This window comes from Lepisma saccharinum, chromosome 18 (assembly GCF_977018435.1).
Source record: "Lepisma saccharinum chromosome 18, izLepSacc3.1, whole genome shotgun sequence".
Taxonomy (NCBI): Eukaryota; Metazoa; Arthropoda; class Insecta; order Zygentoma; family Lepismatidae; genus Lepisma; species Lepisma saccharinum.
Window position 1 is genome coordinate 46493797 of NC_139246.1, and position 22271 is coordinate 46516067.

Below are 22271 nucleotides of genomic sequence, written 5' to 3' on the forward strand. Positions count from 1 at the left end.
TATAGAATCCTTTGCCGTTATCTGTTTGTAGATAGCGCGGCAATCTGCCACTCTAATTGATGATTGTCCTAAAAGCTTCTGTAAAACATGCTCCAGTCTTGGATTTGAGCGGCACAGCCCAGGCATATTTCGAAAATGTATCTATGACAGTAAGTAGATACTTGTAGCTCTTGTTGATCTTGTGTATGTTTGTCAGCTGTCCACTTGCCATCTCAACCAAGTAAGCCAGCCACAAATCATCTATGCCTTTTGTGACCACTGTCAGTCGCTTATAATTACGTCTGGCTGGTCTGTGTAGCTCGTCAACTATGGTTTGTCTAGACATAGTGCGTAAACAAGAATATTGCAACTATGGGGTGTTCAGCAGTGTATTTCTGAAGCAGCAATTTAAGTTCTGAGACGATTTTAAGAAGAGGGCCCATGCATTGTGATTGTAAATTTTGTAATCTCGAGTTGAAGACTGGCATTAAGTGTGGTTTGTAGAGCTTGTAAATCGCTTCTTATTTTATTGACTCTGACGTCAAGCATCAGAATCTCGTCGCTGTGATCTTCGCGCCTTTTATGGCCAAATATATCGTTAGACATTGTGTTTTTTAGCGGTTATTTATTATAGAGTATCTGATTCTTAATTCTATAAAAAGAGGTATAAGCTTGTCATAGTGTCCCAGGACCTCAATATATAAACAGTCACCGGCAGAGACAGTATATTCATAGCCAGAAACCATGTTTGAGTGCTGAATTCTGTAAATATTTCTGCCTACTGAAACCTTGACATTGCCTGGGGGGTTGTAATAAATTGTAATTGACCACCTACAGGTAACTGGTAGTGGTTTAAGTTATTGTTAAATATGTACAATATTTTACCTGTATTAACATCAACATCTGTAAGTATGCTATTCAGATGAATATTTAACAAATCACTTAGTTTAGATAGCATAGACTGTTTTTTGAACCCAAATAAGTTCATTGGCATGTTTATTTATTGCAAGGCATGCTCTGTGATTGGGCATTGATTGCCACTTATCAAATCGCAATGACCCAATGGTAGAGTATGTATGCCACATGATAAAACACATCTCTTATCGTCATGTGAATCCAGAGCAACCTTTCTTACAATATTTGTGGTCAACCAGTCATCCACACTCTGGATTGTGCACTCTGATGTTCTGATTGTGCTACATGATTTGAGACAATCTTCGTAATCTTTAAATCTGAGCTCTTTGTCTACAGTTACTCTACCAATGCCCTTGGCTTTTTTAGTAACGGCACCACTGGATGTTTCAAAGCTCTACATCTTGGTCCTTAACCCAGCAAATGCTACAATAACAACGCCAAGTGCCTCGTATTTTAACTTGCCAGGCACCTTTTTGTTGTGTGGTGGAATATTCAGATGGCCAGGTAATTCGCTGGTATCGAAATAGTCAAGCAATGCAGGCTGTGCTATATCTTGATCAACATCATCTGTCTGAATATCAAGGATAAAGCTATCCGTGTCCATATACCTCAGTCTTATACGATCACCATAAAAAGGCTTCAGCACATCGTAATAAAGCCCCAGCATATGTAATTTGGCCAACTCTAATATTACAGCCCCAAAAATAAATAGGCTTATCAAACTTGATCTTAGTTTTCTCATGTTGAAGAGTGCCAGATTGTCATCATAAATTCTTCTGTAGTTGAAATTAGGCTTTGCTACCAATTTTTTGCTTTGGCTGGGGTCGATAACCAACTTAACATTAGTATGCTTTCTGACATTTTCTATGATCTTACCATACACCGAATTGACCATCAATTTGAACAAGGTCTTATCAAATTGGGTTACCGCACGTGTTCGAAGCTCGGTGTTTGTATCAATATATGGCTTCAACCTGAACCTGAACCTTAAGCCTTTGCCAAGGTTGGTTACTTTAACACCGTGACGCATCAGGAACTGGTGGTTCTTGTAGTATATGCCATAACCCTGTTTTGGCTAAAGAGTCAACATCAGCGTCTTCTGCTTAGAGTCAGGTGGACACTTGACCTCAGGTATTGGCGGCAGATCAGAAAACCGGCTGTGTAAATTATCAGGAATTGCCAGATGCACTTCTAAGAACATGCCATAGTCACTGTCATCAAAGTCTTGAAGATCCTCAATATTAAAATCTTCAAACCACTCAAGCCCTGTATATGGCAGTTTATCCATCATGGCATAACCATACAGGCTGTTGGCATCCACATAAAGTATATAGATTGATGGTCGCAAAGAATCATAATCGGGAACACACTTGTTGTTGGCTCTGGCATATCTTTGAGAACATTGCACCATGCCCCCTCGTATACAATATTCGATGAAAAGATACATGTCGTGGTCCTGGATCAGATCCAATTCCATTTCATTCTTCAGAAACATAGCAGACCATGCTAGGCCTGGAGCACTATAAAAATGGACTAGGTCCAGCTCATAATTTTGTATCGATGATGTTCTAAATGCTTCGAGTACATCGGCTAAGAGCGTCACATCAAGTATCAAGTATCTCTTATGATAATCACCAAGCGTCTGGCATTTTAAGTTGGTTCACATCAACTGAGCATGGCGATAATCATCATCACTAATTCCTGATGCTCTGAGTTTGCTGTAGAACGCTTCTTGCGGTGGCAGAGCACACTCCTTAAATTTGGAAAAATCGGTAACATAATCGTATGGATATACGCCCTTACGCCTAATTAATTTCAGGTCCAAATTTGGAAGCGTGTCAGACGTAATTTTGAATTGGGCATCCGATAATTGACTGGCCAGAGTGGCAAGGCTAGCCGCCAGAAATCTATATGAATCTAGAAATCTTAGGTACATATGCCTGCCATTAACACTGATTATTTTGCTAATAGCTATATATTTTTCATCATTTTCTGCTAAAATATTTAAATCCTGCTTGTCAAACCCTTCGTATCTGATCAGATGATGAAAATCATAATTAAATGCACCGTGGCAAAATATCGAGACAAATTTTGATCTTTGGATCTTAATATTACAGCTACTACAAAAAGCCTGTTTATATCGACAGTCCGTATGGCAATGATGACGCACCTTGATATTTGTATCCGAAAATTCAGAATTGCATACCATGCATTTTTCTGTACTGTTAAAATCTTAGATTTGATCCTCTGCTAAAGGTAGCATAGGTGTTGATTTTAATAATATATCATGGGCTATGCGACGACACTCACTTTCTATTTTACGTGCAAATTCTTTAACAGCATCTTGCTCCATGTATAAGTATGGTTTACTAATAACACCATCCTGTACAACCACATAACAAAAACTAGAAGGTCCATGTAGCTGATACGCTGTACTTGATTATTCTTCAGGATCTGGGCTGCAGAATGCAAGCGGTTTGAGATTTGTTTCAAAATCACAGACAATATACGCTGGGTTCCCCAACAAGGCTTCGATTTTTTTGAATTCGGCATTTTCGTTTGGTTTGGGCATAACCATATGAACAGGTTTATGGTTGCCGCAGTATTTTAAATGTTCAACCAACTTATTTTGAGCAATTTCGATATTCTTTTTACGAAGGCCATTTACCATTTTTCGACCATCAAATACGGTCAAACATTTTCGACACAACTTGTATATTGCGTTGGATTTGTTTTCTGACTAAAGCCTGAACATTGCGTATCAGAGTGTAGTGATATGTACCATCCCCCTCAATTAAGAGCAGATCAATCGAGACAGCAGAGTCATCATCAAGGTTGCTGATTCTAAAAGGCTGTATTAAGCAATCGCCACGAATAGCAGAACAAATAAACACATTAATAGATAATGGCATACCATTGATATTTTTGGCCCTTTTTTCGAATTTATCGATATTCTTGACAGACATCGGATATTCTAGGCCCTCCATGGCATCATCAAAATCATGTTCGTGCTGTTTATAATGACTTATTTGCTGTGGATTATTTAAAACTGGAAACAAAGCAGCCAAAATAGACCACAGAAAGCATTTCTGGTCGGTATTTTCTATGTTAACCACGGCTTTTCTGTTTTTGATATTGTAAGGTAAAAGCAGATATGTAGAACCTTGTAGAGGTCTGAATTCAGAAATATTAACATAAAGCCTGTGTGGAGATCCACGAAGACTCCATCCTGATTCTTTAGCAGCAAACTCAGAATGTTTGATAAGCAATTGGTCTATCAACCTGCTTAGTATTTCGTCTAAGTTTGTATTTTTGAGTATACAGGTACAGTTTCTGTTATGTGGGGGTGTGTAAATTTTGTGCCGTTTGGTTTCTTATATTCACTATATAATTTAAGAGATAGTTTATAAGAGCCATTTTGTGCATTTAGATTAGCTAGTATATTAGGATTTTTACTGTTCAAAAAATTCTTAATATCACATCTTGGCTCTGATACGAAGCGGTAATCCATTAGTTGACCGTTAAAACAACTATGAATAGGCGCATTGTATACTTAGTGTATATACTTTGTATGTATACGTAGTGTGTTACTATTTTTGGTTTTTGGTATTTATATATAATTTCTTGGGGCTCAAATCAAAAACTATATACTTAATAAAAAACCACAGGTGTCTGACAAACTATGACAGATTGATTGATTGATTGATTGATTGATTGAGTTTATTTTACTTCGCGTTTTGTGCCTCTTGGCTAATTTGCGAAGCTGGGGATGAGTGATGAAATGATGAAATTGATGAATGGACATTCACAAACAACCAAGGCCGACCATGATTCGAACACGGGACCCTTGGCGTTGCAGCGTGATGTGCTAACCACTCAGCCACAGGGTCGGGCTACAAACTATGACAGGTCGTAAAGCTAATGACCTACTATGTTGATCTACAGAGTCAACGACCAACCGCAAATGCGTGTCTGCACATGCACGTCGTGTATATAGGATGGCAATGACCGCAAATGTGTGTCATGTAGTAGAAGCTGTATTGATCTTGTATAACAAACTGGGACAGATATAAATTAGTGTATCTGCCTGACTCTAAATATGAGTGGATTATAACAAACAAGCTGGATGTGTCAAATATTGGACTACTTTATACGAAATATAAGCCTTTCGTACAGTGTACCAGGAATATATTTAATGTGAATAATAGGAATTTCTATATATCAAACCGAACAGACCTGTAGTCCAGTCTATACGAGTCTGTTATATTTTTGTGTTCTTATTCTATATTACTAATACTTAATTTTTTAACAAAAAAAAATTATGAGGAGCACTGCAACAACACGTCCGTACTCTTCAACCACTCTCACAACACTAACTGATCCGTAATGCGCAATATTGCATAATAATTTGTTGCGCAATATGATGCAATAGAAGTAGACGAGAAGTAGACTAGAAGTAAACTTGTGTGTGTGTGTGTGTGTGTGTGTGTGTGTAACTAATAAGATTACACTTGACAGAGTATTACACTAAAGGCAATAAGCTCATATGAGCATCTTGGCCTAGTTTTAAGTGTGGCCAAAACAATGCCAAGAGGGGCATATTTTTTACGATCCTATGGACAACAATCTGACAGATGCAGCTTTTTGTACGTGTAGCCAAATCAATCTGAGGGGGGTCATACTTTTTACGGGCAATCCCCGAGGGCATTTTACTAAAGTCTTGGATTAGACAGAGTAGCACACTGTAAGCAATAAGCTTATATAAGCATATTGACATAGTTTTAAGTGTAACCAAAACCAGTCTGAGGGGGTCATACTTTTTGTGTTCCAGTAATAGGACCAATCATACTAGTGGTAAGAAAGACAAAACAAGTGAAGCTGTTTGCCTAACACGATATAATATAAAAATAAGTAAGCATAGTTGCTTAATGCAAAAGTCAAAAGGTTACAGGCTGTTACGATCCCTATTTTTCACGGAAAATATCGTGCATACTACTAAGACATTTTCTTTTTCAGGATCCCTTCAATGAATACTTTTCCGTAGACTTCACAATTCGTGCTTGCATTGGACTGCCATTTATGGTCACTGACTAAGAACGTTTCAGCTAATTTCGACGATGAAGATAAGTGAGGAAATATACAAATAAGAAAACAAATGAAACGCTCATGCATAATGGATAACTTGAACTTCAGACTCATGCTTTGTAGCTCACAATACTAACCACTTCACCACGGAAGGCGCAATTTTATATGTCGATATATACATAACACAATCAAATAAAATATGCTTTATATTTTAATTCAAATTACTGTCTCTGTATTTGTTACAGGACACGTAGTGCGGAAAATAATAGAAATTTAACACAGTTTTATGTTATGTGTAACACGAGGGATTAATTTGATTCTTGTTCTTACCTAGTAGATTTCTGCATGTACGTTTGCTGAAGTTTAGCAAAGACCCATTGCTGATTCACATATATGTTCAATTCTAAGTTAGTGCCTGTCTACCTCAAGAAGAAGAATATTTGGAATCTATGTGCAGTCACTTATCAGCCAACGCGAAGGTCTTTCCACCAATCTGCGTGCGGACTGAGGCCTCCTCTATTTGTGAACTTGCTGACGTGGTCAGTAAGAATAGGGACATTGAATTTCCATTTGCTGTAGAATGTGTAACATTGTGTATACGTTTTAGTTTTCCCGGAGGCAAGAAAACACTGCTCTTCGCTGGCGCAAGTGTATGCAAGAGGTCGTTTTGTAAATAACAGTTGATACGTTCATGTAAATCTGAGCTGATAACAGCCTGTCCTGTAAGTTTTGTCGGACTTTAAAGGTTTTTTAATTGACTCTCTCTCCTATAAGTAAAACATTTTAAAACTGAATGACAAGACGGCAACATGTTAATTGTTCCTCTACCTCTTAAGAAATACTGAGAAATGTGTTTAGTTAAACAGGACAAGAACGAAACAGAAGTACTTGTTTTTATAATCTTGCCGTGCCTTGCATTACACATTTCCATGAGAATAAATGTTAAACTTATATCTAAAGATTTAAGATCTGACATTCTTGTGTCCATGAAACAAACAGAAATGTATGTTACGTTCAAAAACTTACGCTGGTGCCCACTTTGTATTATATATAGCTCCAACATAGCTTGGATGTGTTAAAGGCAAGTACTGGTAATCCAAGGTTATGGCTTTTTGCGAATTATCCACAACAGTTATTATTACCCAGTCCTGAAATATAGAAACATGAAAGTTACATATTGCAAATAAGACTAATATAAAGTTATAAGAGATACTGAATATTAAAAATATATATTTTTTAAATGCACATACCGGTATACAACGTAAAATATTGCATTGATTGATTTATTTAAAACTTTTAGGTGCGTAGGCACATCATGCCATTTTGCATCCTTAAGAATGTGGGGGGAAGATCTATCTTATCTAAAACCCTTAGCTCAAAATTAAAAAGCGGAGTGTAAAGAGCCCCTTAAAAATGCAGGTTGTAAATTGACCTGCGTAGGACAAATGCAACATATTATAAAATGTAGGGATAGTTTAAAAATTTCCTCAGAAACAGTGCAAAACAAAAACATTGACCAAGACACTGTCATCGTCTCCCAACATAGAAAACAAATTGTTGGGACGGGTAATATACTGTCTGAGGTAATTAAAACAACGTTACAAGTACGACACAACGGAGGGTATAGTCCTTGCAGCAAATTACGATGCGTGAGACGGCTGTGTCCGATTCGGAGCCGCGTTAAGATCGCTTTTTCTCTGCGGAGAGACGGGACGAGGAACGCCAAGCACCAATGATGGGCTTAATAGCTCGAAGCTTGTTCCCCCTTATGCCATCCCACGCTGCCTGCCACGTTTCAAGAACAGAACAGCGAAAAACGTTCAGCAGGTACCCAGCTGGCAAATACCTGTGCATTGCATGTGGCACGAAGGCACATAGGAGGGAAGTGAATGTAGGGCCTCACACATTCTAGATTTCGGTCATATTGCAGCGGTGTACCAGACGCTTTTACCCCCAGAATTGACTTAAGTAGTCTATTTAATTAGATGCTGGATGAGCTCTAGGACCTGTGCAAGGACATTGTTGACAAAATACTCATTTGAAATGACTCATCTCAGGGTATCCATCTTGGACGAGCAAAAACATTCTTCATATTGAATATATAGAATTATATTTTAGTTTAGTGTTCATTACAACTCTAAAAGTCATATCGGGCTGGTTGCCTTTCTCAGAAACCAATAATGCTAAAGTTTAAAGCTTGACAAACTTAGATATCTACCAAATACTATTTACCTTAAGATATAAATTATCTCCATCCTTGTGTGTCAGTGAAAGCCACATGCATCTATATATAAGTGAGGAGTTACAGGGCTTATGGGGATACAACGTTGGGTATCTAAAAATTTAGGCTAGATCAAATGATTGCATAATGAATTATTGCAATTGACAATTAAGAATCAATAATATCTGTCTTGTGATTCATTGTAATTTCTAGTCACCAATGACTGTAAAAGGTGATTTCAAGTTCCTTGTTTCTTAATTGACCAGTTGTGTGTGAACATTGAAGCATCATATCACTATCGTCACGATTAGTCAAAAGTGGTACAAAAGCAACATAAAATAACCTATTTCAATCGATCAATCAATTCACAATCTTTGAGTGTGTTTGACAAAATCTAACAACGGATTTGTGCTCAGAGAGAGGGTTTGAACTGTCAAGAAATGTTTCACTGTTCTTCAATAACATATCCATAAAATAGTCTAAGATCCCACAGGCAAAGTTTTCATTCTGATTGCATTACCATTGTATTCAGGTACTATAGACAAAACTCATGACAGATGCTGGTTATTTCTATTTTCGTTTGTTGCCACAGAGGACAGGCTCACTTGGAATCTATATAGAACGAAAATATAAAATTTGACTGCTTCTGTGTCATGTTCTAAATGTAAGCTGGAAATGGCAGAAAAACGTTTTAATAAAAACTTTCAACTTTGAACTATAAGTCCAGTAGATTAGTCCCAATTAGATAAACTGAACTTAAAACAATACATAAAACTTACCGATGGTGGATGAAATTGAACAGCGCCTTTCATCGGTTTTCCTACGGACGTTACTTGAACGTTGGGCAATTTGTTCATGGGTCCATCGTACCTAAAATTAAGAAAAATCCTCAATATATATACACATGAATATAGTTCTTTTCACGTTCAAGTCGCCCGTGGAGTGGTGGCTAGTGCGCCGGGCGGTGAAAGATCGTCTGCCGGCATTTAGAGCCACAGCTTTACGCTGACCTTGGAAGTGCTTCAGTATGCAGATAGCTAATGTCTAGTTTCAACGTGTTTAAGAAGTGTTAACAAGTGTTTTAGATAGTTTTGTTTTAGTTTACGTGTTGCTGGTGATTTTCTTCAGTCTAATAATGCTAAGATATAGTTAGAATTTTAAACAACGAATTTTTATGTGCGACTCTTACGTCATAACGAATTATTGTCGGGAAGTTAGAAGGCGTTAAGAGCACAATTCCCAGATGTTCTTGTTCCACACAGAGACAGTATTCGGAAACTTGTGAACAAATTTAGCGAGACAGGGTTTGTTCTTGTTTACTGAGGAGAAACCACATAACGTTGGAGCACGATTAGAACATACTCCTTAAAATTCCCTCAAGCACATTGCACAAGAAACAGACATTTACATGAAGTGTGCGTGGCAAGCTACGAAACTTTTAAACCTGAAGACATGCATTAGAAGAATTGAAAGGAAATATCGGGAGGGAAATTGAAGCAATTTCAGAAGAGGAACTGATACGTATTAGTGCTATAAATGTGTGGATGAAGGAGGACATCGTCCAACACCACTTGTAACAAGGTACGTGCTCATATTAATTGCAAATGTCCACGTAATTGTACGAGCTTATTTTATTACATAGCTAGTGGTTCCATTTACGCGGATGTTTCATTCAGTTTGCCGGAGACGTGCTCTCGCAGCCCGGCGCGCTAGCCGAAGCTCCACGTTCGACTTGACCGTGAAAAACACTGTGTATATATAATCTAATGAAGCCATTGAGTTCATGGAATATCACACACGTATCAATTCACTGCTCCCAAAACTTCATGGAAATTTTTTTAAAATTTTTCATTCATTGTTTCGAAAGGACTGGATTCTTTAATCAGAAAAGAGTAATTATCTTACCAATGCCTTCTGTTACTGTACACTGATGTCCTGTGAAATGGATAGCTTAGCTCTGGTGTTGGCAACAAATACAGAGGTGCCGATTGTCCAAAGTCCTGCATTGTCATTAGAAAAGACACCTGAAATAATATATTACAGGACATTATCATAGCATACATTCATCCAATTTTATAATATTACAATGAACTTTCATTGTAATATAGTCCAAAACTATGGAATTTACAGAGACGAAAACAAATCAGTAGCAATGCTAGAAAGCAGAAGTCTAATTCTTTATTATGTCTAAATATGATGCCGTGCTCGTAGCGAACACCGGAAGGAAAGTACCGTGCGTCCATTTCGATCTTCAGCCGAGAGATCGGGAGAAGCGTGGCGGGCGGCGCTGGTGGAGATGCCGACATTTGCGGCCTGTAATGCCCGCTTATTTTTATGGACATATGCAGACATTTATATAAATATTGCAAAACGAGCACTAACCTGTGTTATAATTTATCATCTGTAATTCATCCAAGTTCTGCCCTTATATACACAAAAAATACGCTTTAGAAACGATGTTAAGAGCCATAGATAATAAAACATTTTAATCATAATTTTGACCAGTAACGTCCTGCTTCAGTTTATATCCTTGAAAGAGTTTTGTGGCGATGGGAATCGTTTGGAGGTTTCGAATGTGCAACACTGTATTAAGATTACGCTGTAGACGAAACCGTTAAAAGTCAATGGTTTTCGTAAGCTTCCTTGCAATCCGATATCTCCGAGCTCGAGTTTTTTTGTTCCTTCGCGACTAGATGAAGACAGAGCTGTGAATATAGTGGCGAGCAATGTAAACCAAGAGCGTGTTAATTTCGTACTGTGCGCAAGAGTGTTATTCTTGGTTACTTGCAGTTACTTGTTTGTGTTATTGCAGTGTGTATGTGCGTTGTGTCAGTTAGACGACTGGAATGCCAGCTGCAAGGTTCACGTTAGAACAAAGATTTATTATGTACGTGAAAACAGACTCGTGTCGAGACGTGTGTAGGCAATTTGTACAGAAATTCCCAGGCGTTTCAACTCCACATAGAGATACGGTTAGACATCTTGTCCTTAAATTACGAGAAACTGGATCGTTTAATTTTAAAACACCTAAGCAAAAACGACGGATTCTAACCGAAGCAAAACTCGATGATATTGGTGGAGCGTTAGAACGTTCTCCAAACAAACCTCTACCCCGTGTTTCACAAGAGGTGGGCGTGTCAAAATCATCGGCACATACAGCCACTAAGCTACTAAAATTAAAACCTTAATCTTATAACACAGGTTAGTGCTCGTTTTGCAATATTTATATAAATGTCTGCATGTGTCCATAAAAATAAGCGGTCATTACAGGCCGCAAATGTCGGCATCTCCGTCAGCGCCGCCCGCCACGCTTCTCCCGATCTCTCGGCTGAAGATCGAAATGGACGCACGGTATTTGCAGATGCGTGCTGTTAGCGAACACACAAACTTGCCCTGTCTTGTTTGTCCTTAAAAGTGGTCAACATGCAAGTGTTGCCAGTGATACCTTATAATCATTTTGTGTTTGAAATTAGCTAAATGAAGGATCCTCAACAATTTAGGTTAACTACATGAAAGTTTTTGTTAAAATATTGATATATTTCATATTCCTTAAAATCAAATTTTATATAGAAAATGTAAATGTTAATAAACCTAGGTTACTTTTTGTACAAAAGACAACTTCTTAAGACATTTGTAAATGTTATTATCAATTTTCAGTTGTTCCAAACCTGTTTTTATATCCGGGTGTCGATGTTCATGTAAGTCTTCTTCCTTTTACCGCTAGAGACTCAAAGTTCTACCTACCTGCCTAATTTGGAACCGCTTCCCCTTTTAGTTTGATTATTAAATGGAATATATTTGAACAAACACAAATTCCCGTACATCGTTTTATTGAATTCCATTTCACTCACATTGCTGGTTTCACAGTCGATTGAAGAATGATCAGAGGTGAGGCAAGGGGTCTCACTTATCGCACAACACTTGAGCAGACTTGTGTTCTGACGTCACGGAAGAAAGCTTTTTAATTTTAGGCTAAATGCCTACGTTGTTAGGTTAGGCTAGCTATGTTTAGTTCTCTTACCTTAAATAAGATTTTTTCATTGTATTTATGCTAATGGAACCTAACCTAACCTCCGGCGATTGGGTCTAAAACGGGGGGGGGCAAGGTGACAAAACTAGGGGGGGCAAAGACAGTATATTTCCCTTTGTAGATAAGATTTATCATAGTGCGGGGTCAAAAGCGGCGAAAATTGGGAAGGTAACTGCCCCCCTCGTCCCCCACTCCTAATCGCCGCCACTGCCTTGTAAGCATTCCTCGTCTAACGTCAGAACACAAGGTAGCAAAACTGTTGTGCGACAAGAAAGACCCGAGTCAGATCAGATCAAGAGGCACCAGACAATGAGGTGTTTCTCCACGCAAGTTGGCTTATCACTGGCAACACTTGCACTCTGACGAGCTTCAAGGACAAAAAAGACAGAACATGTTTGCATGTTCGCTAACAGCAAGCAGCTGCGATTCCTTCCGTAACTGTGTTCGCTAAGAGCACGTGTTCGATATAGCACGTTCGCTAACAGCACGGCACCCTAAATATCGACCACATTAAAAATTGAATGTAGTGTTCATGTTTCAGACAGAAGTATTTCTAACAAGATTTTCGAATATGTTCGTGTTTTCGTACCCAATCATTGACAAAAAGTTCACACAATTTTGAAAGTGACAGTCTGTCCAGTGTAAAAAGTAACTAAAAAGTATATTACGTAGTTAATCATATTAATGAGTCAGTTTTTAAAAATACCGGGTGATTCGTTTGAGATGTCAAAAAAGTAAACTTCTATACACAAGAGGTTAATATACGGTACGTCTCTGTGAGCAGTTTGTTGTAATATGAGCAGAAAGGATGTAAGTTTTAAATGTGAGGAAGTTTACAGACTTCAGCCACATGGCGGCGCTAATGTGCAGGGCAACAAAGGTGGTAATCACGTCACAACAGCGCACACAGTATGTCATATGGTATGCGAAACTTTCGAATATTTAATGCATGCTACTGCCGCCACAGTGCTGAAGACTGTAAACCTCCACTAATTCGAAACTTACATCCTTTCTGCTTATATTACAACAAACTGCTCACAGATACGTACATCAACCTCTTGTGTATAAAAGTTTACTTTTCTGACATCTCAAACGGATCACCCGGTATATTTATTATGCTAAAGTAATTTGTCATCAGTACCTATCTTTATGCATGATTAAATATTCAAACTTAAATATAAAAAAAACGGTTTCGTCTTGTTTTTGTAAATGACAGGCACTGTTAAACTTTGAATGTAAAATATTGTAAATTTTACTGTAGCTTTTAGCAGTGTAGCCTACCCGATTATTATTACGAAAGTGTAATATTATTTTAGGTTTTGTTATTTTTGGTTAAAGCGGATAATTGTAAGGCAAAAAGATCATAGAAGATGATTACAAAGTGTCTGGTTTTCGATATTCACGAGTTTAAATATTAAGAAAATAATAGATTATGTTGTATATAGCGGAAAACGTCTAATATACAATATACAATCGAGAAACAGTGAATGCTTGGTAAATACAATTGTGTGAAGAAAACAATATCTCATTATTTATATTTAACATCATTTTAAAGTTTTCTTCCAGTCATTGCTGTTAGTAGAAAAAAAATATTATGTGCCGTAAATGAATTTTCTGTTTACGCCCACACTTGTAGTATTTTTTGCCGGCCTCTGTGGCGGAGTGGTTATCACTCCTCGCTACGACGACAGGGGTCGTCCTTTCATCAGTTTCATCACATCATCACCCATTCCCATCTTCGCGGTTAGCCAAAAGGGGAAGAAAAGCGAAGTGAAATTAACCAAATCAATCAACCAGTCCTAGTATTTTCTTAAGTATATGAATTACTTCATACAGGTAATTCAAAATCTATTCTACAATACCAATTCCAACAAACGCTTAATATTTAAGTTAAATGCACAAAACATTACATCATTTTTCAAAATATCTGTAGTTACGGATTTGCAGTTTTTCGAGGATATCCGGCATATAGAGAAAATCGAGAAAGTAAAACGGTTATTCTCGTATAACAGATATACATTGCAAACTTTTATTGAATTCGACTTTCTTTATTTGTGTGTTTCTTTTATGAAATTTGAGCAAGGACCTGACAGACAAGCCCGTGGTTAGTGGAGGTGATTAGACGGAGGTCGTCCCCCACTTTTTACCACTTTTGCCCCCGTACTATGTTAAACAATATATATCAAGGGAAAGTAAACTGTTCTTGCCCCAACCCCCCCCCCCCCCGGTTTTGGCACCATGCAACCCCAGTTCTGAAACCCAATCGCGGCCACTGCCCGTGGTACAAATCACAAACGTTGTAAGTGCCAAAAGCGAAAGTGTTGGGAAATCGCATCGTTCAGCACATCAGCCCGAAAGAACGTTCACACTAGTGCCTTTTTACACACCCTTTGAACTACTTAGAGGGCTACCAGCCACGTTTCACGTTTACCACATTATAAAGCATGGCACATTTCACAGTTCAACGTTGAAGACGGTGTTTGAATTATTGTGGCACTTACAGCGTTTACCAATTTTTGTCTTCAATTCATAAAGTAACTATTATAGAACTGTGGTGTATAAATTGAGGATTTCACTAGTAAACCACAGGCATGTGAAACATTGATGTTGATTGGTCCCTTCCCTATCCCGTAGGACGTGCGTCACTTGTTATTTCGATGTAAAAGTTCGATAAGAGATGTAACATTCTCATAAAAATTAGATGAGGAACGGTATCAACAACAATTGTAGAACTTAACGTTATTTCTTTAAGTTTTTTTTCATATAATTTTCTCACATGAGACCAAGGTTCGATTCTGGATTTCGGTAATTATCCAGCAGTTACCTATCAAAATCGAAACAATGTCCTATCTTGCTTTATATTAGATAGAGATAATAATTTAAACCATACGAGAGAGTAATGCACTATATATCACTAGATTATTATCAGATTACCAAATATGTTGTTGATTGGTAAAACACAACACTTGGTGCTGTTTGTTATAAACTTACACCGTGAAAGACATATAATTATGTAGATATATAATACTTTATAATTATTAAACATTATGTAATTATGTGTGTATACACACACACATTTGTACACAATAACCGTCTATAATCATGACTTGATGTGGTAATGTTATTTGTTGAAAGATTTTTAAACATTTCTATTTCTTCATAAAGATGTTCTATTCAAATATGAATTCATGATTTATGAATATAAACAGGTGCATGTTTTCGAAACAACCACTGGCTACGATCTATCTTCGTCGATATATGTGGGATATGAGCCCTCTAGCTTGATTAACTTACCTTTTTATTATATTTTTGTGCATGATGGGGATTGATACCATCAGGGAAAGTTTAATTATTTCAATTATAGAATAATGAATAATAAGAACATGTTAGGTTTCATGTATATTTTACTCTATCATGGTAATCCTTTTTCAGGCATCTTATTTATATGTTACTTATAGTAGTGGGTTAAAAGAATTGTTTATTATGTTTTGTTGTTATATGTTTAATAAGTAGAATCTCTCTTATTTTCTTATTTTTATTATGTAGAATTTCCCCCGACTATGTAGTGGTAATGTTGTAGGCTTGAAATGAAGATGCCCAGGGTTCACGCGGTGGAGGCACGTTTCACAGTGGTTCGGATCTGTCTTGGGACTGTAGGTCCAGTTCCAATTATCCCCTCTGAACACAGAGGTGAACTTAAATCAAAATTAAACTTTTCCGTTTTTGAAGTAAAGAAATTGAGGCGTTCTAAAAAGTGTTTAGCAAGTGTTCAGAAATAACTTCACATACTGAAAGTGTCCCAAGAGTGATGAAAAGTAATTTTGTGGGAACACGTTTGTACACTTTTGTAACACATTTGAATTGAGAACGCTTTTAGGACACTTTTTAAAAGTGTACACTTTTTACGTGTATGAAAAGTAGTTTCTAGAAAGTGCACAAAAAGTGTATTTTTTTACAGTGCAGTTAAAGTATTAGGCCAGTGTGAGAACAAAATGGGGAAATGTGGCACTAAAAATACCCCCTCCCCCAGGATGGCACGGACACTATGTATCATATCTTCACTTGCTAATTTAGTACACTCCTTATCAGACAAAATTAAAGATACATCCAGGTTCTGGCACAGAATCGAATCCAGACCATTCCGTGATGAGATCAGAGTCAGACTCACTTACCGAGGCAGCACGAACACATACATGAACGTACACATATATTCACTGTCAGTGGCAACGAGGGGCGTGAGGGGCAGTTGCCCCCCGCTCACCACGTTTTGTTACTTTGGGCCCCGGTCTATGCTAAATCTTATCTACCAGGGGAAATAATCCTTGCCCGCCACAGTTTTGGAACTAAATCACCGCCACTGTTCACTGTATATTATAAGCAGAGATATAGCTATATCCTAAACGAAGTGTTTAAATGTTCGTAAACGTTTAACAGACAGGCAGTTAATTGCTGTGGAAAGTCAAATAGATTACCCACAGTTCTTTAATTGAAGGGCTTGCAAGGAAGTGTTGGACAAACAAAAGAGTGCTGGCTTCAAATCACTCGGTAGAACTTAACCTTCCCCCACCATGAACCCTGTTGAGAGTCCTTATATATACCCACACATGCACTCAAACACTATATATGACTAGCCTAAGAGAACTGGTCTTTTTTCTTCTTCTTTTACCTGAACAAGATGCACGAAACAGGTTGTTGCGGGCCTCATGTCGACGTACTGCGATGCCCCCCGTAGCTTCGAGCGTTCTTCCACCCTTATCGCCTTTGATTGGAACCAACCAAGGCACTGGACACCTCCACGCACCTACGCCACGACACTTGAAGCTTCACACCCAAGAGACACTTCCTGGCGCATAATCCAAGACATGTACACAACACTTTAACTGCACAGAAGCCCGCTGTTGACCCACAGGTTGCAAGAGGTCGATGACCTTCTCATGGAAGAACAGACTCAATGATTGAGAGATCACGTATGGGCTTATAGCGTTCTTCAGACTTGCTATTCCGACATTAGTGGTGTGCTGATAATTGCAGGAAGGCGGGTTTGTGCCAGGCATCTCTTGACGACATGTTGTTGTCGCAATCTATCGGTGTTAATGTAATCACGATAGTCTCACTGGACCCCTGTGTTGGGTAATGATCCTAAGCTTCATGCAATATTCATTCAAGTGGATCCTTCAGCGCGGTTTTTGTGGCTTTTCCTGCGGTTAGTAAAAAATGCATTCTTTCCGTTTTTAAATTGGTAACAACCAGTTATGGAAGTTGAATTGTTTTTTGTACTGCAGGTATCTTGAAATGCAAGTGAACTTCAAAAACTACGATTTCCTGTAATGAAAGCTGTATTTAAGGCCAGTATATAACTTTGCAGTCCAAGACCATAGGTATAACTATACATATTCAAAGTTCATTATATACATAGAGCGTAACTTCTTCTCTCAGTTTAAAAGTAAAGGACTGCAAGAATGGATAAACGGACGGATAATGAAATCAAGACAGGTTTAAATTTGACTTATACTCTGTCCCCCCTATCTCTGGAGCAAGCGAACGAAAACAAGTTTCTGCGCAAGTAGTGAAGCGAAACGGCTCCATCAATGAGCACGTGAGAGAGAATGGGATTGCATGGAGGGGGGAGTGACTGCAGTTAGCAGCCATCGCAGGAGCGTGTACTGCTTCGATCTGCACACTAGATTTGCCTCTTCTCTGCCGTTTGATCCATACATAAAGGAACAGAATATATCTGATTATCGAAAGTAGATCTTTGAGCTATAGGGGTGTAATGTTGTAATTTATTTGGCGTCGCTTTCGGGAATGATAAACTGATGAAGTGACGTTGGTCAAACACAACGATATACATCTGCTTACCCAGAATTCGAACTTAGATCTCTGGCTTCGCAGTCAATTGTACTGACAATTCCCTCACGACGGGTGTTAGGGCTGACACTTCCACGTAGTACACCAAAATGTCAACCTCACTTCCACGTAGTACATACTGGACTGAACTTTGCAGACTAACGAGGCTCTGGCGTCTGAACCTACGACCAGTATAATCTTCCTAGGACTGTGTGTGTGTTATCCTGTGTTCAGTCCTTATGTGTGCTGAGTGTCCCTATACATATTACGCTTTTAAACCAAATATGAATATTTTAGTCTTCTGACATTACAGTTATGTTATAATAGTTAGTTATTAAGGGGCTGGACCCTGTATAATGTGTGTAATGGTCGGATTGACCATTACTGGGTTTTGTATATTGTAACAATTAATTGCTGGCCAGCTACAAGATGTAGGGTTAAGTAATATGTTTCCATGAGTGTACTTATATGTTATTATTGCATGTAAGTGTATGTTCTTATTGGATTGTACTTTACTGTATATTCGATTCCCCTGTTTTTTATCTCCTCGGTTGGGGGAGCTAGCTGTCTTTCAAAAGACCGTTGGCAGTGGAATTTTTCCAACGCTACGGGGTCCACGTCCACGGACGTTTACCCAGACTATAAAAAAGGCCAGTGGGCTTTAGCAAAAAAAAAGAAAAAAAAAAAGACAGTGTTTCCCCATTGATCGACGAAGAGAAACGTATCCTCAAGTTTAGTCCGCTTTTGGTGGCTAGACTTAATACAATAATGTAGCATTTGGTGCAAGCAAACGCCTGTTGCTGTCCTAAGTCCCCTTTTAGAAAAAGCCTTGAATATGTGGATATTTCCGTGTTGATTAATTGATGCCCATAAGATAGAGAGAAGGCGTAAGGAAACGCATTTGTAATGAACGGAATATCATTTATGCTGAGGGCAGGCCCGCAGAGATAGTTATGCTAACTCTGCGGTAAGGGAAGTGCCAATGGTGTAAGCCATAGGTTCGCAATTATGTTGATTTAGAGATTTGATAATTTGGTCTATGCAAGACAAACATGGAAACTCTATGTAAATATGTATATATATAACAACGTATAATAAACCAATACTAGAAATGTTATGATTCCAAGAACTACGGTACTGTCCATCTAAAACCAGTTGTTTATTCACTTGCTGTACATGTGTAAACGAACCATGGACTAAAAAATATAAATTGTTATGTGCAACCCCCCCCCCTTTGTAATTCCGGCGCAAATATAATCTGCTCGATTGGCACCCAGGGTGAGGTGAAAGGAAAGATTTGAAGGATTAAGGCAGGAAGTAATCCAGAGGACAGGAAAAAAACAAGGGAATGGGGAGGACGTTTTCACATGTGACACGTGCAAAATAGCCTAAGTGCTGAAGTAAGGCCGACTGTGTGATATAAATATGATATATGGTGCAACATGTCCACTTTGCACCCCCCGCCCTTTCCCTTAGTAATTGGTTAGGCCACCGGTTTATAGTCAAATGACAGGTCTGCTGTAGGTTCGATTTTCACCACAGGCAAAAATATATTTGTTTACCCCAAGACTAGAGAACAGATGGTGTCTCAAAACGTAGTGTTCAAATATGTATAGTTAAGAGCAGTGTAATAAGCATTGCATGCTATACTCTATCCCGGGAATCTCTGGAGCAAGGTTGCGCAGAAAGACAGGAAGGAGGTGGTCGGAGAGAAGTAGTAAACGCTGAAAAAAGCAGCTGGGAGCTGCAGTCGCTTTCTCCTCCACGCAATCCCGCTCCCTCACACGTGTTCATTGGTCGAGTCCTCTCGAGTCACTACTTGTACAGATACTTGCTTTCGTTCGCTAGCTACAGAGATTCCCGAGACAGAGTATAAAAGATCCATTGTCGCTAAAATTAAGAGAATACAGTTATCGACGTATAAAATAGCACGCTAAGAGAACGGTGGCGTCGACCTTTCAGGGTCATGCGATAAATAGCATTTATCATGAAACAGCAGTGAGAGAGACCTTGAACCTCCCCATTATCCAATATACAGTAAAACCTCGTTAATCCGGATCCCGATAATTCGGACTTCGCAAAAGACAAGGGGGAAAAAAGCAGAATGCAAGGTTTTAAATGTGGCCAGTAGTCAACAAGAGAACTTCCCAAAGAAAAGGCAGTCAACCACTGATGATATTCTGTTTCCCGCAGACTTTTTACTGTACTGTATAGTGTATTTATGCCTATCCCCTTAAAATACACCATAATAAACGTGTTTTGTTGCTATAAACGGAGTTTTGATGCACTTTCTACTGTTCTTTTAGGTTATTTCAGTTAATCCAGACATACGTTAAACCGGTCAACTTATCTCCCCATTAGTCCGGATTAACGAGGTTTTACTGTATTTGCCATTTTGCATAATAATAATAAATAAACAGTGTTGCCAAATTCTATCCACCTAAAACAGATAAGGTGCACTTTAAATGGGGGGGTAGATTTTCAGTGACGCGATAAATAGCCTCATGGATTAGAATATTTGTTAAAGGGGTTTGTGGGGGGGGATATTACCATTAACTTTAAAGTATTGACAGTTTATTCATAGTTTTCAACGTCTACATATGGCGGCACCATCCTTCTCGATAATCCATCGATGGTCGTATGAAATCGACAGTGGATTAAACGCCATTTTCACATCACTGACCTCCGTGGCGGAGTGGTTAGCACATCGCGATACGAAGCCAGGGGTCCCGTGTTTGAATCCTGGCCTGGGATTCTTTGTGAGTGCCCCTTCTTCAATCTCATCATTTCATCACTCACTCCCGACTTCACAATTAGCCTAAAGTGCTATAAAGTCGAAGTAAAATTGGGTAACTTAGGGTAAATCGGGTCACTAAATCAAATAATGTAAATATTCCTATAGTTTCATTCAAATGTAAAATCATCGGGAATATGGTAATATAGCAATCCATTTACTATAATTTCCAGTAATTAAAAATTTGTTAACTTCTCTTATTATTTTGCTCGTAGCATTTAAACTTCAACTCTGCATGACCCTATTCACCCTTAAGAGTTTGGGTGAATTGGGTCACATCCTAAGGGTGAATCGGATAAGTTACCTAACTTTGAAATAGCTATGCATTATCAGTCTTTAATTTCCAATACAAACCTTATGTTCAGAGCGTAGGACCTTATATTTTGCTCGCACATTTTCCACAAATAAATATTATTCTCCCTTGTGCAGTCACACATTTCCTGTGATATCCATCTCTTGATTTTCCTTCCACCGTACCCAATCAAACAATTTCACAGAAATAGGGTTGTTGTATTGATACTTCACATAACAGGACCCACAAACAGTATTGTTTCCTTCATCACTTACGTTTTCCGACTCTGAACATGATGATGATGATGAGAACATGCGAGAGACTGACAAATTCGAACGCAACCTTTCTCACATCACTGGGGTCGAGGCAAAAACCTCACGAACATAATTTTAGTAACTGCGACACCAGCTCGTCCTTCTGCTCCACGTTCGAAGTAGCTTATCCCTTTTTTCTCAGGATTTTTTCCTGTCAACTCTGTATTCTTCTTTGAAGACAGAAATAAGGAACACCAAAGAGTTCTGCGGCATGTCGTTGGTTCCTACCTTCCCTAAATGCCTTAAACGCTTTCTGCATGTTCTCCTCATTCCACGAAGTTGACTTTTCCCTTCTATATTTCCCCATCTGTAGGAGACAAATGAATTTAGAAGCCTCTTTCAGGGCCAATGGATAGATATATCATGTGTTGAACCTATTCACCCGATTTCTTGACCCCAAAAGTGTAACATTTTTCTGTTCATTAGCTGGATACACTGTATGAACGATAAAGATGGCGGTAAATCTTATAATCTTTTCTAAGACAACTAAATACCATGTTATGCACAATGATCTTTAAAATATCGCATGTAGTACAGTACAATGGAAATAAATACAAAGAGCCAATTTTAAAACACGCTTTTCCTCGTCTACTTACATGTAACCCGAGTATTATTTGTAGTTTTTTGGCAGCTCCAAATACACTACTTCTTGGTAGCTCTTACGTTCAACAGATACTAGAAGTTCCAAACTTCACTGCCAAATCGAAATATTTCCTTCAGTTTGTTTGGTTTTTAAGTTGGGAGAGAGAATTCCAAAAGTGACTCACCCTGTAACGCGATTCACCCCTAAGTTA

General features: G+C 38.4%; 1 protein-coding gene across 2 annotated transcripts in view; it reads right to left on the reverse strand.

Moving 5' to 3' along the window:
- LOC146002051 (uncharacterized) overlaps positions 1 to 17328 on the reverse strand; it is a 32152-nt gene extending 14824 nt beyond the window's left edge. Inside the window, exons 1-4 of one of the 2 annotated variants that reach the window (XM_083139764.1) lie at positions 16897 to 17328; positions 10106 to 10224; positions 8980 to 9070; positions 7006 to 7127 (exon numbers count right to left, since the gene is read on the reverse strand). In XM_083139764.1, the coding sequence (XP_082995890.1) occupies positions 7006 to 7127; positions 8980 to 9070; positions 10106 to 10224; positions 16897 to 16935 (371 nt within the window). In that variant the 5' untranslated portion in view covers positions 16936 to 17328. The remainder of the gene's footprint in view (positions 1 to 7005; positions 7128 to 8979; positions 9071 to 10105; positions 10225 to 16896) is intronic. The other variant, XM_083139765.1, reaches the window with a different exon arrangement.
- Positions 17329 to 22271: the final 4943 nt, after the last annotated feature.